Source organism: Danio rerio, chromosome 16 (genome assembly GCF_052040795.2).
Source record: "Danio rerio strain M-AB ecotype USA chromosome 16, GRCz13ab, whole genome shotgun sequence".
In the NCBI taxonomy this organism is placed as follows: Eukaryota; Metazoa; Chordata; class Actinopteri; order Cypriniformes; family Danionidae; genus Danio; species Danio rerio.
In genome coordinates this window covers 36130827-36146214 of record NC_141036.1, presented here as the reverse complement: position 1 = coordinate 36146214, position 15388 = coordinate 36130827, and the positions used below count along the sequence as shown (strand labels likewise).

The 15388-nt window shown below is 32.3% G+C and overlaps 1 protein-coding gene across 50 annotated transcripts in view; it reads left to right on the top strand.

The window, feature by feature from the left end:
- Positions 1–1780: 1780 nt before the first annotated feature.
- LOC147840332 (uncharacterized) overlaps positions 1781–15388 on the top strand; it is a 31072-nt gene continuing 17464 nt past the window's right edge. For 4 of the 50 annotated variants that reach the window (XM_087287330.1, XM_087287334.1, XM_087287331.1 and 1 more), the window contains exons 1-12: positions 1781–1860; positions 2704–2824; positions 5704–5760; positions 5902–5953; positions 6762–6800; positions 7393–7441; positions 8103–8153; positions 8816–8866; positions 9611–9661; positions 10812–10866; positions 12914–12968; positions 15297–15351. In XM_087287330.1, the coding sequence (XP_087143456.1) occupies positions 7400–7441; positions 8103–8153; positions 8816–8866; positions 9611–9661; positions 10812–10866; positions 12914–12968; positions 15297–15351 (360 nt within the window). In that variant the 5' untranslated portion in view covers positions 1781–1860; positions 2704–2824; positions 5704–5760; ... (1 more) ...; positions 6762–6800; positions 7393–7399. Of the gene's footprint in view, positions 1861–2703; positions 2825–5703; positions 5761–5901; positions 5964–6761; positions 6801–7392; positions 7442–8102; positions 8154–8815; positions 8867–9610; positions 9662–10095; positions 10151–10811; positions 11456–12275; positions 12325–12913; positions 12969–14103; positions 14155–14665; positions 14721–15296; positions 15353–15388 lie in introns of those variants that run through there. The other 46 variants (XR_015511586.1, XR_015511603.1, XR_015511585.1 and 43 more) reach the window with 30 other exon arrangements.

The window sequence follows — 15388 nt, the reverse complement described above, 5'->3', positions numbered from 1 at the left end:
ATGAACCCCCACACATGTATGTGTCCATATAGCCTATTTGTAAATGAACATTGGAAGAAATTAATCCTATTTCAGATTATAAATGAGAAATATTAGAGATTGTGGCTTGTAATTGTCACATCACTAGATGGCACTACACAGGATGCACAGAGAGAACATTTCTCTGACAGAAGAAAAGCCACTCGTTTCCCACATTAGGTCACGTGACTGATGAAGTTACTGTGCCATTTAACGTGTAATAAAAGTAATATTACATTTGACAAGGGACTTTTCTTAAAATTTTGGACTACCCCTTTCCCACTACACTCTTCTAGCTTGGGTTTCTTTTTACATGTAGTTTTGAGTATATTCCATTAAAAAAATACAATGGAGTTAATCGCAAAAATGTACATTATTCTTTTTCATCGTTGCACACTATGTAATTTTAAAATGTGTTTTAAATATATAGCCACGGCATTTTGTCTAAAACATTTTGCTAACATAAATTTCAATTGGTTCTTACACATCTTTACTATTCATAAGCTAATACAGAAATTGTATAAAATATCTTAACTGATATAATATGTAGAAAAAAAGAAGTGCAGGCATTTTATCATCATTTTCAGATTTCTGGACTGCACTCTTTCCATTTCTCTCTATTCCAACTTTTTTTTTTAAAAAGTATATTGAATTTGATATGTTATTGAATTAAATATGTTCATAAAATGTTTATATTCCAGTAGGGCGGGGCTGATAAACAAAATTATATCAAATTACGATAAAATTTATTTCAATAACAATGAAAAGCTCTGCACCTTTTTTATTCTAGATTGATAAGAGACATCTACACAGCAGAAATGGGAATCTAAAAGTGTTTTGATATTTGATTTAGAGTTTGAGATGTTTTAAATTTTCGAGATGTATTGAATTCTATACATTCGAGATGTGTAAAATTTTCGACCTCTGAAAATTAAGCAGCCGAAAATATATTATGCCATTTAATAGACCCTCTAATATTCAGTCATTGTTGGGGTTCTCTTTTTTAAATCTGGAAGCATTAACAACTGATATTGAAATATATTGTTATCTTTCATTATGGAAAATAATTATTATGATTAAAAATGACAGCTAATACAAAAAAGCCCAAATGCCTGAGGCCCATAAGCACCTTTTACAAGATGGAGATGACATGTTTCAATGGCCATCAACATCTTAAATCTTAAAAAAAAAAAAAATCATTTATAGATTAATTATATATATATTATAGAGTACTCTCTATGTTTACACAGCTATGACAACTTCCACTGCCAACTTATTCAGCATATGTTTTACACAATGGATGCCCTTCCAACTGCAACCTAATACTCCCCACAAGTCCAAAAAAAAATGTGGGACAGGTGAATTGGGTAAGCTAAATTGTCCGTAGTGTGTGTGTGTTGGCATATGTGGTTTATGGAACCAATTTTCAGGTTTACCCACCAGCATTATGAGACCATTTAGTTTATGAGACCATTTTTGGTGGTCTCATAAACTAAAAATTTAAGTTGATATTAAAAATGGTTTAAATGATGATTATTCATTACAATGACCTAAATGATAATTATAAGACTTGTTTCAAAAGTTCACATTGTTATTTGGTTATTATTACACTTGGTGTGCTTTTTATGACCTTTACAAATATGGTCTTGTAAACCATGATGTGTATGTGTGATCTTTGAACAGCGCCTCTGTAGGCGGAACTTGGTACTGCACTTTTATACACACTCGCGCCAAATCTTACACAATTTCGCGCCATACATTCAATCGCGGGAAAATGTCCCTCATCATGAAGACTGTGGACGTGACAGTCGCGCTTCAAGCAGTGAAACTCACATCAAACAAGTAAGTCATTTGTTTTTAATACTTTGTACATTATTTATTATTATATGCACTGTATTATTCCACTTGTTATTCAAAATAGCAAGTTTATTTATATATTTATATCCGGCGCGTACTGTTTTAGACAATAATAATTAGTGAATGGGAACAGAAGATGAGAACAAATAAACGTTAGAAATAGGTGTTTGTAATGGCAGCATCAGACGTAGTTCTTCAAAATGTGTATTTGCTAATAATAGCACGCGCTCGGCCTGTATCTGGCTCGGAAGCGCCGGTGTCGATTTAACCCAGAACCGGGCAGAGCTCACTCCTCCGCGGTAAACAATTCGCCGTCTGATTCCATGAGATGTAACGTTATGATAGATGCACTATGTAATTTGTGATTTTTTTTCTACACATACTTTTATGTGAGAAACAATGACCATTCGAATATGGTATAAATAACATGGTAACAAGGTATATTAAACATAAATATGACGTAGAAACAATTTACTAAACTTGAATTATTAAGCATGATTGAACAAAATGTTTGAATTTAGTAATGTAAATGTGTGGTTTAATTTTTTCTAATGTTTTTTTTTGTGATAAAGTTATTTTTGTGATAAACTAATAAATAACTTTATTTGATCAAATTGTCAAAATAGTGCACTACTAACTTATATTTTGTTAAATGGTTTGAAATGTGATAACTGTATTATGAAATTTGATAACTATATTACTATTTTGTTCTGTTTTGGTCTTTAGAGAATTTTACACTACGTCACATATATTAATACTGCTTTGCATATGTGGTATTGTATTGATATTATAAACTGTGAAGTTTAACCTTATATAATATTTTAACAGTGAATGAATGGTGGTAAGAGTCAAAGCAGAGGATTAAATCCTTTGAAAGATGCTGCTCATCATGTGAGGTTGGGGAAGGATAAAGGCATGCTTACGTGGAGGTACATCAGTGACATCAAAGGTACCAAAGTTTTGTACATGTTTTTTCTTACTGCAGGTAGTCCCCAGTTAATGTTTCATTATACGCATAGTGTATAAAATGTTAAGATGCAAAAAGGAGTTTAATTTAACACCAAAAAATAAGTCATGAATGATGATTTGATGACATGACATTATAAATGTCAACAAATAACATTTAAATAATAATAATAATTAAAAAAAAGAAATGTCCTAATTGAAAACCACACTTTAAGATGTTAATGTTTAATTCAAGAGTCTAAAAAATGCTAATATTAATGATTTCCATATTAGTGAAAAGTTAAAACTATTAAAGATTGTTCACTATCCAGGGCCTGATTAACTAATGGTTAATAACACGCATTGATGGAATAAGCCATTTAAACAAATTTTGTCAGACAAGTGATGTCTGACCGACAGAAACAACATAACTAAATAGCGCCAGTGGTGTAGCTTGTAATGCACATAGCAACATGTTTTGACGCGATTGATCATCAACTCGAGTTCTAATATACCGTCTGCTGAACTTATTCTTATTTTTTTTCTCCCCATTGCATATCAGATAGGACATACATTTATTTTTAATAGGTAGGAAACATTTTTAAAAAATTTTAAATAATGCAAATGTTAAATAAAGTCACAAGTGCCTCGTGTGTTTTGATGATGTTTATCTTATTTCATATGTGTATAAACAGCTTCTAAATAGTTATTTTAAATATATAATAAAGTTATTTTCCAATGTTAGCAACATCTTAATAGAATTCATTGGTATTTATTTATTTGTGATGTTAGTCACTAGGGGTGTAACGGATCACTGTTGATCCGTGATCGATACGGATCACAACCCACGGTTCGGAATGCGCGTGACCCGTAGATTAATAACTTTTTTTGAACTTGTAGGTTAATCCAACATTTCAACAATCGCAGAGAGATCGCCTCCCGTGTCATTCAAATTGCATGAATGAAAGCATTTTGGCTTCCCTGTAAAATATAATGATGACGTTGTGGGACCTACCTAAATGCTTTTGGCTATTAAGGTGTTTTTTGTCACTGTTTGTTTAGCCTGCATTAATGCATTCATTATGGTAAGAATAAAATCACTGTTTAATGAAACAAGATGCTGGTGAAAGCAACTACATTGTGTAACCAACAGATGGCGACAAACAAACATCAAAATTATGTCATTGAATAAGTTTTCAAATATAATACACCTACAGTATAATGAAACATGAAGTTTTATTTGTGAATTGTTGAATCATTAATTGAAGATAAGTATATGTTGTACAAGATTTCTATATATTTTGCATTATCAGCAACAGTAGCAAAGATCATATTTCATATTGAATACTTTAATAGTAATAGTATAGTAACATTTTTGTATAAATGGAAAGCAAGTTGTCTCCTCCCCTTTTTTGCTGATCCAAAAAATGGTCCGAACCATAACTCAAAAAACGCAGAGTGATCCGAACTGCAGATTTTGGATCCGTTACACCACTATTAGTCGCCCTTTCCTAAACCCTGGTTAGCCTGTCGATTATCATTTGCCACAACTAGCGCTACTTCACCCATATTCTCCTACCTCATGGCTCTGTTGAAGAGCATTTAATAGGTTGCACATGCCTTAATAAAGGGTGCCTCCCTCTCTTTAAAAACATTTTTTTAGAAACTAGGCATTTCCTCTTAGTAAATACTCAATATCATATATTATTATTATCATTGTATTTAAATTGTCAGAAAATATCACCATGTATAAAAAGCATGCAGATTTTTTCCTTTCCTTCTTTCCTTTTTTTAACTAAACAGCGTGCTCTAATTGATGAAGTGCATGTAAGTTTTGAAATAACCTGCACTGAATTGAGCGGACTGTAGTGTAGTATTTGCCGTAGATCAAAATGAGTGGACAAGTGGATTTGGCAATCACAAGAGAAAAAGAGGAGAGGGTGCATGTTTATTGAGGCATGTTTCATGTATTCACTCCTTCAAACAGACCCATGATGAGGAGAATGAGGGTATAGAAGACGTTATGGTAATGTTATGTGCATGCTAGCATTAACCAGGCGAAGATGCCAATGGCAGTGCAGACTGGATTCATCGTGTGTCTGAGGGCGTACTCGCACTGTACAGTTGCCATGAACCAGGCTGAAGCATGCTTTTCCCCCCTTCCGTCTCCCCCTACGGCCTGCACTCACATTGCATTCGGGCCGGGGCACTCTTATGTCATCGAACATGTGCTGTTCAGTAAGCGCTCTCGCAAAGCACAGTGGAGAATAGTAGTTAAATACCTTTTAAAATATATATTTTAGTACTGCTTCAGTTAACTTGAACAAGTGTACTTATACCATCAATTTTCACAAATATTATTAATTAATTTTTAAATGTTTAAAAAATAAGTTAAATCTCTGTAGACTATATATATATATATATATATATATATATATATATATATATATATATATATATATATATATAAAAATTTTTTTAAATGTGGGCAATATATTATAGATTCGTTTTGAAAAAAATGTATTCTATTCATACATTTATACATATATAAGAACCTCTTGAGTTCTTAATCCGGGCCTGACACTATCAAATAGTAAAGTATTAGATAATTGTTTTGGGCCAGTTTCCTGTACAGTGTACTTTTTGTGCACTATTAAACCAACATAATGAATTTTTTCAATGATTTAGTTTCTTCTGTATCAGTTTTCACTGTTTGTCCAGAAGAGTTTGTGACGCATACTCTGTGGAGTCAGTGTTCATGTGTTGACAGAACTGTTTTTATTTGGCAGAGTTACTATTTTAATCTTGTATAAAAAAAGTACCTTGTGTTTAATTTTAAAACATTGTTCTGCACGATATCACAACATACAATTGTAATTTTAGAGTGTGTCATGTGGAGGAGTTGACCTTCTCTCCTGTAACAAACATGAAAAAGCAAAGGTAGGGTATATTGGATTTTATTTTAAAAATTGGCATATTTTGAACTGTATGTAGTATTAAATATAATGTTTAATAATGTCTGTTTAGCACACACTTGAGTTGTTTTAGCTTTATTTTCTGTGTTTTGATTATGTTTTTCAGTCTCTTCATGAGCCATTATCTTTGAATTCTGAACAGAGTGAGCTTCAAAGAGGTTTGTCTATGTAATTGTCTTCTAAATGTTGATCTGAAGAGATATTTTCTTATTGTTCCTGTATCTGTGCAGTTATTTTTATATAATAATACATTTAATATGGGTGTAGCGATACATTATTATATTGAGAATCGCAATATAACAATTCAAAGTTTTTTCTTTAGATTAGCCTCTATTCACACGGTGAGTATTATGCGTAAGATTAAACGTTTACACAGTGGCAGTATAAACTACTGTTGTTAAATGATGAAAATAATGCAAGTTGAAATCTGATGATGACAAATGCCTGATTATACCAGTGAAAATGATCTATTTGCATGTGGACCATAAGAGAGTGCAAGCATACATCTAACACTCATCTTCAGAATTTTGAATTTGTATTCTGATGTCATTTCTGTCCTGTGCATTAAAGACCAATTTAAAGTTTAACATGCCAGATCTTTGCAAAATTGAGCATTTTAACCATTACTAGGCCATTTTATTAAAATATATTATTTTTTACCACATTTGAGAAATAACAAATATTACTAATATTTAAAGCTTTTTTATAGCTTACAATATTGAGATATCAAGAGAAACAATGTCAAGTTTGCTGACCTAGCAATAGGCTATTGTTTTAATATCTGTGTGTTTGCTCATGGTTTATGGGGACCAAGTATGTCTACTGAATGTGACTTAGCAGTAGGCTATTGTTTTGTTAAATCTGTTTATTCATGGTTTATGAGGACATGGTTTGTTATGCGAGACTTAAAGCTTTCAGTAAGTGAATGTCATGTTTTCTTCATCTTTCTTTGCTTCTCTCTTTCAGCCTGTGGCTTTAACCAACACAGAGTTGTCTTCTACAGAGGTTTGTTAATTATTTTGTCATGCTAATTTGACACTCCTTAAAGGGATAGTTCACCCAAAAAGTGCAATTGTCTCATTATTTAATCACCCTTTACTTGTCTCAAACCTTTATTGGGATATTTCTTCTGTTAAAGACAAAAGAAGATACTTAGAAAAAATATGGAAACCTGTAACCATTGACTTCCATATTATTTGTGTTTTCTATTGTGGAAGTCAATGATTGCAGGTTTTCTTCTACCATCAAAATATCTTGTTTTTGTTGTTTAACAGAAGTAATAAACCCTTAAAGGTTTGGAACACTTGAGGGTAAATTAATAGTGAGTAAATATAAATTTTTGTGTGAATCATCCATTTAAGTGCTAAAATGACAGTTTCCTATTTCTACTACATTCAACGTAGCAGTCCTGTGTGTTTAGTCATGGTTTATGAGGACCAAGTATATCTATTTTATGTGAGTTAGCAGCAAGCTATTGTTTTATTAAATCTGTGTGTTTCTTCATGGTTTATGAGGACATAATTGGTTATGCAAGACTTGAAGCTTTCAGTAAGTGAATGTCATGTTTTCTTCATCTTTCTTTGCTTCTCTCTTTCAGTACCTCCATGAGCCCGTCGCTTTGTCAAACACAGTTGTCTTCTACAGAGGTTTGTTAATTATTTTGTCAAGCTATTTTGACACTCCTTAAAGGCATGGTTAACCCAAAAATGAACATTTACTCACTATTAATTTACCCTCAAGTGTTTCAAACCTTTATGGGTTTCTTTTTTTCTGTTTAATAAAACAAATGAGATACTTTGAAAAAAGATGGAAACATGTAACCATTGACTTACATAATAGAAAACACAAATAATATGAAAGTCAATGGTTACAGGTTTCCATCGTTTTTTAAAGTATCTTCTTTTGTGTTTAACAGAAAAAAGAAACCCTTAAAGGTTTGGAACACTTGAGGGTAAATTAATAGTGAGTAAATGTTAATTTTTGTGTGAATCATCCCTTTAAGTGCTAAAATGACAGTTCCCTATTTCTGCTAAATGCAGTGTAGCAGTACTGTGTGTTTAGTCATGGTTTATGAGGACCAAGTATGTCTATTAGATGTGACTTAGCAGTAGGATATTGTTTTAATAAATCTGTGTGTTTACTCATGGTTTATGAGGACACAGTATGTATAGGTTTACATGGTGCTAGCTGTAGACTATTATAACATGTGTTTCTTCATGGTTTATGAGGGCATTTTTTGTTATGCAAGACTTCAAACAGTTAGAAAACAAATGTTACATTTTCTTTATCTTTGCTTCTCTCTTTCAGTACCTCTATGAGCCCGTCACTTTGACAAACACAGAGTTGTCTTCTACAGAGGTTTGTTAATTATTTTGTCAAACTATTTTGACACTTTTTAAAGGGATAGTTCTTCCAAAAAGTACAATTTTGTCATCATTTGCTCACCCTTTAATTGTCTCCAACCTTTTTGGGGTTATTTATTCTGTTAAAGACAAAAGAAAATACTTACAAATAATATGGAAGTGAATGATTACAGGTTTCCATCTTTTTTTGTTTTCTACCATGGAAGTCAATGATTGCAGATTTTCTTCCACCAAATGTCTTGTTTTTGTTGTTTATCAGAAGAAATAAACACGTAAAGGTTTGGAACACTTGAGGGTAAATTGTTAGTGAGTAAATGTTCATTTTTGGGTAAATCATCCCTTTAAGTGCTAAAATAACAGTTTCATATTTCTGCTAAATGCAGTGTAGCAGTCCTGTGTGTTTTGTCATGGTTTATGAAGACCAAGTATGTCTATTGGATGTGACTTAGCAGTAGACTATTGTTTTAATAAATCTGTGTGTTTACTCATGGTTTATGAGGACACTGTATGTAGAATGCAATATTAGCAGTAGACTATTGTTTTATAACGTGTGTGTTTCTTCATGGTTTATGAGGACATGATTGGTTATGCGAGACTTAAAGCTTTCAGTAAGCGAATGTCATGTTTTCTTCATCTTTCTTTACTTTTCTCTTTCAGCACCTCCATAAGCCAGTCGCTTTGACAAACACAGAGTTGTCTTCTACAGAGGTTTGTTAATTCTTTTGTTAAGCTATTTTGATACTTCTTGAAAGGATAGTTTTACCCAAAAATGAACATTTACTCACTATTAGTTTACCCTCAAGTGTTCCAAACCTTTATGGTTTTCTTTTTTCGGTTTAACAAAACAAATAAGATACTTTGAAATAAGATAGAAACCTGTAACCATTGACTTCCATAGTAGTAAAAAACAAGTAATATGAAAGTCAATGGTTACCGGTTTCCATCGTTTTTCAAAGTATGTTTTGTTTTTAACAAAAGATATAAACCCTTAAAGGTTTGGAACACTTGAGGGTAAATTAATAGTGAGTAAATGTTAATTTTTAGGTGAACCATCCTTTTAAGTGCTAAAATAAACCCATAAAGGGTTGGAATGCTTTGGGGTATATTAATAGTAAGTACATTTTCATGTTTGGATAAAATCATCCTTTTAAGTGCTAAAATGACAGTTTCCTATTTCTGCTAAATACAATGTAGCAGTCCTGTGTGTTCAGTCATGGTTTATGAGGACCAAGTATGTCTATTAGATGTGACTTAGCAGTAGGTTGTTGTTTTATTAAATCTGTGTATTTACTCATGGTTTATGAGGACACAGTATGTGTAGGTTGACATAGTGCTAGCGGTAGACAATTATAACGTGTTTCTTCGTGATTTATAAGGGCATGATTTGTTATGCGTGACTTAAAGTAATTTAACAATGTTAAAAAAAATCTTATCTTTGCTTCTCTTTTTCAGTACCTCCCTGAGCCCGTCACTTTGACCAACACAGAGTTGTCTTCTACAGAGGTTTGTTTATTCTTTTGTCATTTTATTTTGACACTCCTTAAAGGGATAGTTCACCCAGTACAATTGTGTCCTCATTTGCCTACCCTTTACTTGTTTCTTTATTTGTTCTGTTAAAGACAAAACAAAATACTTTTAAAAAGATGTAAACCTGTAATTCATAGTAGATAAATGTTAATTTTTGGGTGAACCATCCCTTTAAGTGCTAAAATGACAGTTTCATAATTTGACTAAATGCAGTGTAGCAATCCTGTGTGTTTAGTCATGGTTTATGAGGACACAGTATGTGTAGGTTTACAATGTTAGCAGTAGACTATTGTTTTATAACGTGTGTGTTTCTTCATGGCTTATGAGGACATGATTGGTTTTGTGAGACTTAAAGCTTTCAGTAAGCAAATGTCATGTTTTCTTCATCTTTCTTTGCTTCTCTCTTCCAGTACCTCCATGAGCCAGTCACTTTGTCAAACACAAACAGAGTTGTCTTCTACAGAGGTTTGTTAATTCTTTTGTAATGCTATTTTGACACTCCTTAAAGTGATAGTTCACCCAAACAGTACAATTGTGTCATCATTTGCTCACCCTTTACTTGTTTTAAATCTTTATGGGTTTATTTTTTCTGTTAAACACAAAAGAAGATACTTTGAAAAAAGATGGAAACTTGTAACCATTGACTTCCATATTATTTGTGTTTTCTATTATGGAAGTCATTGATTGCAGGTTTTCTTCTTCCATCATAATATCTTGTTTTTGTTGTTTATCAGAAGAAATAAGCACATAAAAGTTTGGAACACTTGAGGGTAAATTAATAGTGAGTAAATGTTCATTTTTGAGTGAACCATTCCTTTAAATGCAAAAATTACAGTTTCCTTTTTCAGCTAAATGCAATGTAGCGGTCCTGTGTGTTTAGTCATGGTTTATGAGGACACAGTATGTCTATTTAATGTGACTTAACAGTAGGATGTTGTTTTATGAAAACTGCGTGTTTCTTCATGGTTTATGAGGACACAGTATGTGTAGTTTTACATAGTGCTAACAGTAGACTATTATAACGTGTGTTTCTTTATGGTTTATGAGGGCATGGTTTGTTATGCAAAACTTAAAACAGTAAGTAAACGAATGGTAAATTTTCTTTATCTTTGCTTCTCTCTTTCAGTACCTTCATGAGTCCGTCACTTTGACAAACACAAACAGAGTTGTCTTCTACAGAGGTTTGTTAATTCTTTTGTAATGCTATTTTGACACCCCCTAAATGGATAGTTCACCCAAACAGTACAAATGTGTCATTATTTGCTTACATTTTACTTTTGTTAAAGACAAAAGAAAGTACTTTAAAAAAAAGATGTAAACCTGTAACCATAGACTTCCATAGTAGAAAACACAAATAATATGAAAGTCAATGGTTACAGGTTTTCAAAGTATCTTTTGTGTTTAACAGAAGAAATAAACCCATAAAGGTTTGGAATACTTGAGGGTAAAATAATAGAATAAATGTTAATTTTTGGATGAACCATCTCTTTAAGTGCTAAAATAACAGTTTCCTATCTCTGCTAAATGCAGTGTAGCAGTCCTGTGTGTTTAGTCATGGTTTATAAGGACCAAGTATGTCTATTGGATGTGACTTAGCAATAGGCTATTGTTTTATTAAATCTGTGTGTTTCTTCATGGTTTATGAGGACATGATTGGTTATGCGAGACCTAAAGATTTCAGTAGTTTTCTTCATCTTTCTTTGCTTCTCTCTTTTAGTACCTATATGAGCCCGTCACTTTGACAAACACAAAGACTTGTCTTCTACAGAGGTTTTTGTAATTGTTTTGTCAAGCTATTTTGGTACTTGAAACCAATCATGTCCTCATAAACCATGAAGAAACACACGTTATAAAACAACAGTCTACTGCTAACATTATAAAACTACACATACTGTGTCCTCATAAACCATGAAGAAACACACAGATTTAATAAAAAAAAATAAGAAATAGGAAACTTATTTTAGCACTTAAAGGGATGGTTCACCCAAAAATTAACATTTATTCACCATTAATTTAGCCTCAACTGTTCCAAATCTTAATGGGTTTCTTTTTTCTGTTTGACAAAACAAATAAGATACTTTGAAAAAAGATGGATACCTCTAACCATTGACTTTCATATTATTTTTGTTTTCTATTATGGAAGTCATTGATTGTAGGTTTTCTTCTATTAAAATATATAGTTTGTTGTTTAACAGAAAAAATAAACACAGAGGTTTGGAACACTTGAGGGTAAATTAATAGTGAGTAAATGTTCATTTTTGGGTGATCAATCTCTTTGAGTGTTAAAATGACAGTTTCCTATTTTTACTAAATGCAATTTAGCAGTCCTATGTGTTTAGTCAGGGTTTATGAGGACCAAGTATGTCTATTGGATGTGAGTTAGCAACAGGCTATTGTTTTATTAAATCTGTGTGTTTACTCATGGTTTATGAGGACACAGTATGTGTAGGATTACAATGTTACCAGTAGACTTATTTCATAACGTGTGTTTCTTCATGGTTTATGAGGACATGATTGGTTTTGTGAGACTTAAAGCTTTCAGTAAGCGAATGTCATGTTTTCTTCATCTTTCTTTACTTCTCTCTTTCAGCACCTCCATAAGCCAGTCACTTTGTCAAACACAGTTGTCTTCTACAGAGGTTTGTTAATTATTTTGTCAAGCTATTTTGACGCTCCCTAAAGGGCTAGTTCACCCAAAAATGACAATTGTGTCATCATTTGCTCACCCTTTACTTGTTCCAAACGTTTATAGGTTTAATTCTTCTGTTAAAGACAAAATAAAATACTTTAAAAAATATGGAAACCTGTAACCATTGACTTTCATATCATTGGTGTTTTCTATTGTGGAAGTCAATGAATGCAGGTTTTCTTCTTCAATCAAAATATCTTGTTTTGTTTTTTATCAGAAGAAATAAACCCTTAAAGGTTTGGAACACCTGAGGGTAAATTCATAGTAAGGAAATGTTCATTTTTGGGTGAACTATCACTTTAAGTGCTAAAATGACAGTTTCCTACTTTTACTAAATGCAGTTTAGCAGTCCTGTGTGTTTAGTCATGGTTTATGAGGACCAAGTATGTCTATTGGATGTGACTTACCAGCAGGCTATTGTTTTATTAATTCTGTGTGTTTCTTCATGGTTTATAAGGACATGATTGGTTTGCGAGACATAAAGCTTTTATTAAGCCAATGACATGTCTTCTTAATCTTTCTGTGCTTTTTTCTTTCAGTATCTCAATGTTCTCGTCACTTTGACAAACACAAACAGAGCTGTCTTCTACAGAGGTCTGTTGATTCTTTTGTCAAGCTATTTTGACAGTTGTTAAAGGGATAGTTCACCCAAAAATGACAATTGTGTCATAATTTGCTCATCCTTGTTTTAAACCTTATGGGTTTAATTCTTCTGTTAAAGACAAAAGAAAATACTTAAAAAAAAGATGGAAACCTGTAACCATAGACTTTCATAATAGAAAAAACAAATAATATGAAAGTCAATGGTTACAGGTTTTCATCAGTTTTCAAAGTATCTTTTGTGTTTAACAGAAGAAATAAACCCATAAAGGTTTGGAACACTTGAGGCTAAATTCATAGTAAGTAAATGTTCATTTTTGGGTGAACCATCACTTTAAGTGCAAAAATGACAGTTTCCTACTTTTACTAAATGCAAGTTAGCAGTCCTGTGTGTTTAGTCATGGTTTATGAGGACCAAGTATGTCTATTGGATGTGACTTAGCTGTAGGTTGTTGTTTTATTAAATCTGTGTGTTTCTTCATGGTATATGAGGACACAGTATGTGTAGGTTTACAATGGTTTACATAGTGCTAGCAGTAGACTATTATAACATGTTTCTTCATGGTTTATGAGGGCATAGTAAAGGGACAGTTCACCCAAAAGTACAATTGTGTCATCATTTGCTCACCCTTTAGTTGTTTTAAATATTTATGGGTTTATTTTTTCTGTTAAACACAAAAAAAGATACTTTGAAAAAAGATGGAAACCTGTAACCATTGACTTCCATATTTTTTGTGTTTTCTATTATGAAAGTCAAGGATTGCAGGTTTTCTTCTTCCATCAAAATACCTTGTTTTGATGTTTATCAGAAGAAATAAACCCATAAAGGGTTGGAATGCTTTGGGGTATATTAATAGTAAGTACATTTTCATGTTTGGATAAAATCATCCTTTTAAGTGCTAAAATGACAGTTTCCTATTTCTGCTAAATGCAGTGTAGCAGTCCTGTGTGTTTAGTCATGGTTTATGAGGACCAAGTATGTCTATTGGATGTGACTTAGCAGTAGACTATTGTTTTATTAAATCTGTGTGTTTCTTCATGGTTTATGAGGGCATAGTTTGTAATTCAAAAATTAAAACAGTTAGTGAACGAATGTAAAATTTTCTTTATCTTTGCTTCTCTCTTTCAGTACCCTAATGAGCTAAATGCTTCGACAAACACAGAGTTGTCTTCTACAGAGGTTTGTTAATTCTTTTGTCAAGCTATTTTGACACTCCTTAGAGGGATAGTTCACCCAAAAATGACAATTGTGTCATAATTTGCTCACCCTTTACTTGTTCCAAACGTTTATAGGTTTAATTATTTTGTTAAAGACAAAATGAAATACTTAAAAAAATATGGAAACCTGTAACCATTGACTTTCATATTATTTGTGTTTTCTACTGTGGAAGTCAATGATTGCAGATTTTCTTCTTCCATCAAAATATCTTGTTTTTGTTGTTTATCAGAAGAAATAAACACATAAAAGTTTGAAACACTCAAGGGTAAATTCATAGTAAGTAAATGTTAATTTTTGGGTGAACAACCCCTTTAAGTGCTAAAAGGACAGTTTTTTATTTCTACTAAATGCAGTGTAGCAGTCCTGTGTGTTTTGTCATGGTTTATGAGGACATGATTGGTTTTGCGAGACTTAAAGCTTTCAGTAAGCCAATGACATGTCTTCTTAATCTTTCTGTGCTTTTTTCTTTCAGTATCTCAATGAGCTCGTCACTTTGACAAACACAAACAGAGCTGTCTTCTACAGAGGTTTGTTAATTCTTTTGTCAAGCTATTTTGACACTCGTTAAAGGGATAGTACACCCAAAAATGGCAATTGTGTCATAATTTGCTCATCCTTTACTTGTTTTAAACATTATGGGTTTAATTCTTCTGTTAAAGACAAAAGAAAATACTTTAAAAAAAGATGTAAACCTGTAACCATTGACTTCCATAATAGAAAAAACAAATAATATGAAAGTCAATGGTTACAGGTTTTCAAAGTATCTTTTGTGTTTAACAGAAGAAATAAACCCATAAAGGTTTGGAACACTTGAGGGTAAACTAATAGTGAGTAAATGTTCATTTTTGGATGAATCATCCCTTTAAATGCTAAAATTACAGTTTCCTATTTTAGCTAAATACAATGTAGCAGTCCTGTGTGTTTAGTCATGGTTTACGAGGACCAAGTATGTCTATTGGATGAGACTTAGCAGTAGACTATTGTTTTATTAAATCTGTGTGTTTCTTCATGGTTTATGAGGACATGATTGGTTTTGCAAGACTTAAAGCTTTCAGTAAGCAAATGTCATGTTTTCTTCATCTTTCTTTACTTCTCTCCTTCAGCACCTCCATAAGCCAGTCACTTTGTCAAACACAAACAGAGCTGTCTTCTACAGAGGTTTGTTAATTCTTTTGTAATGCTATTTGCCACTCCT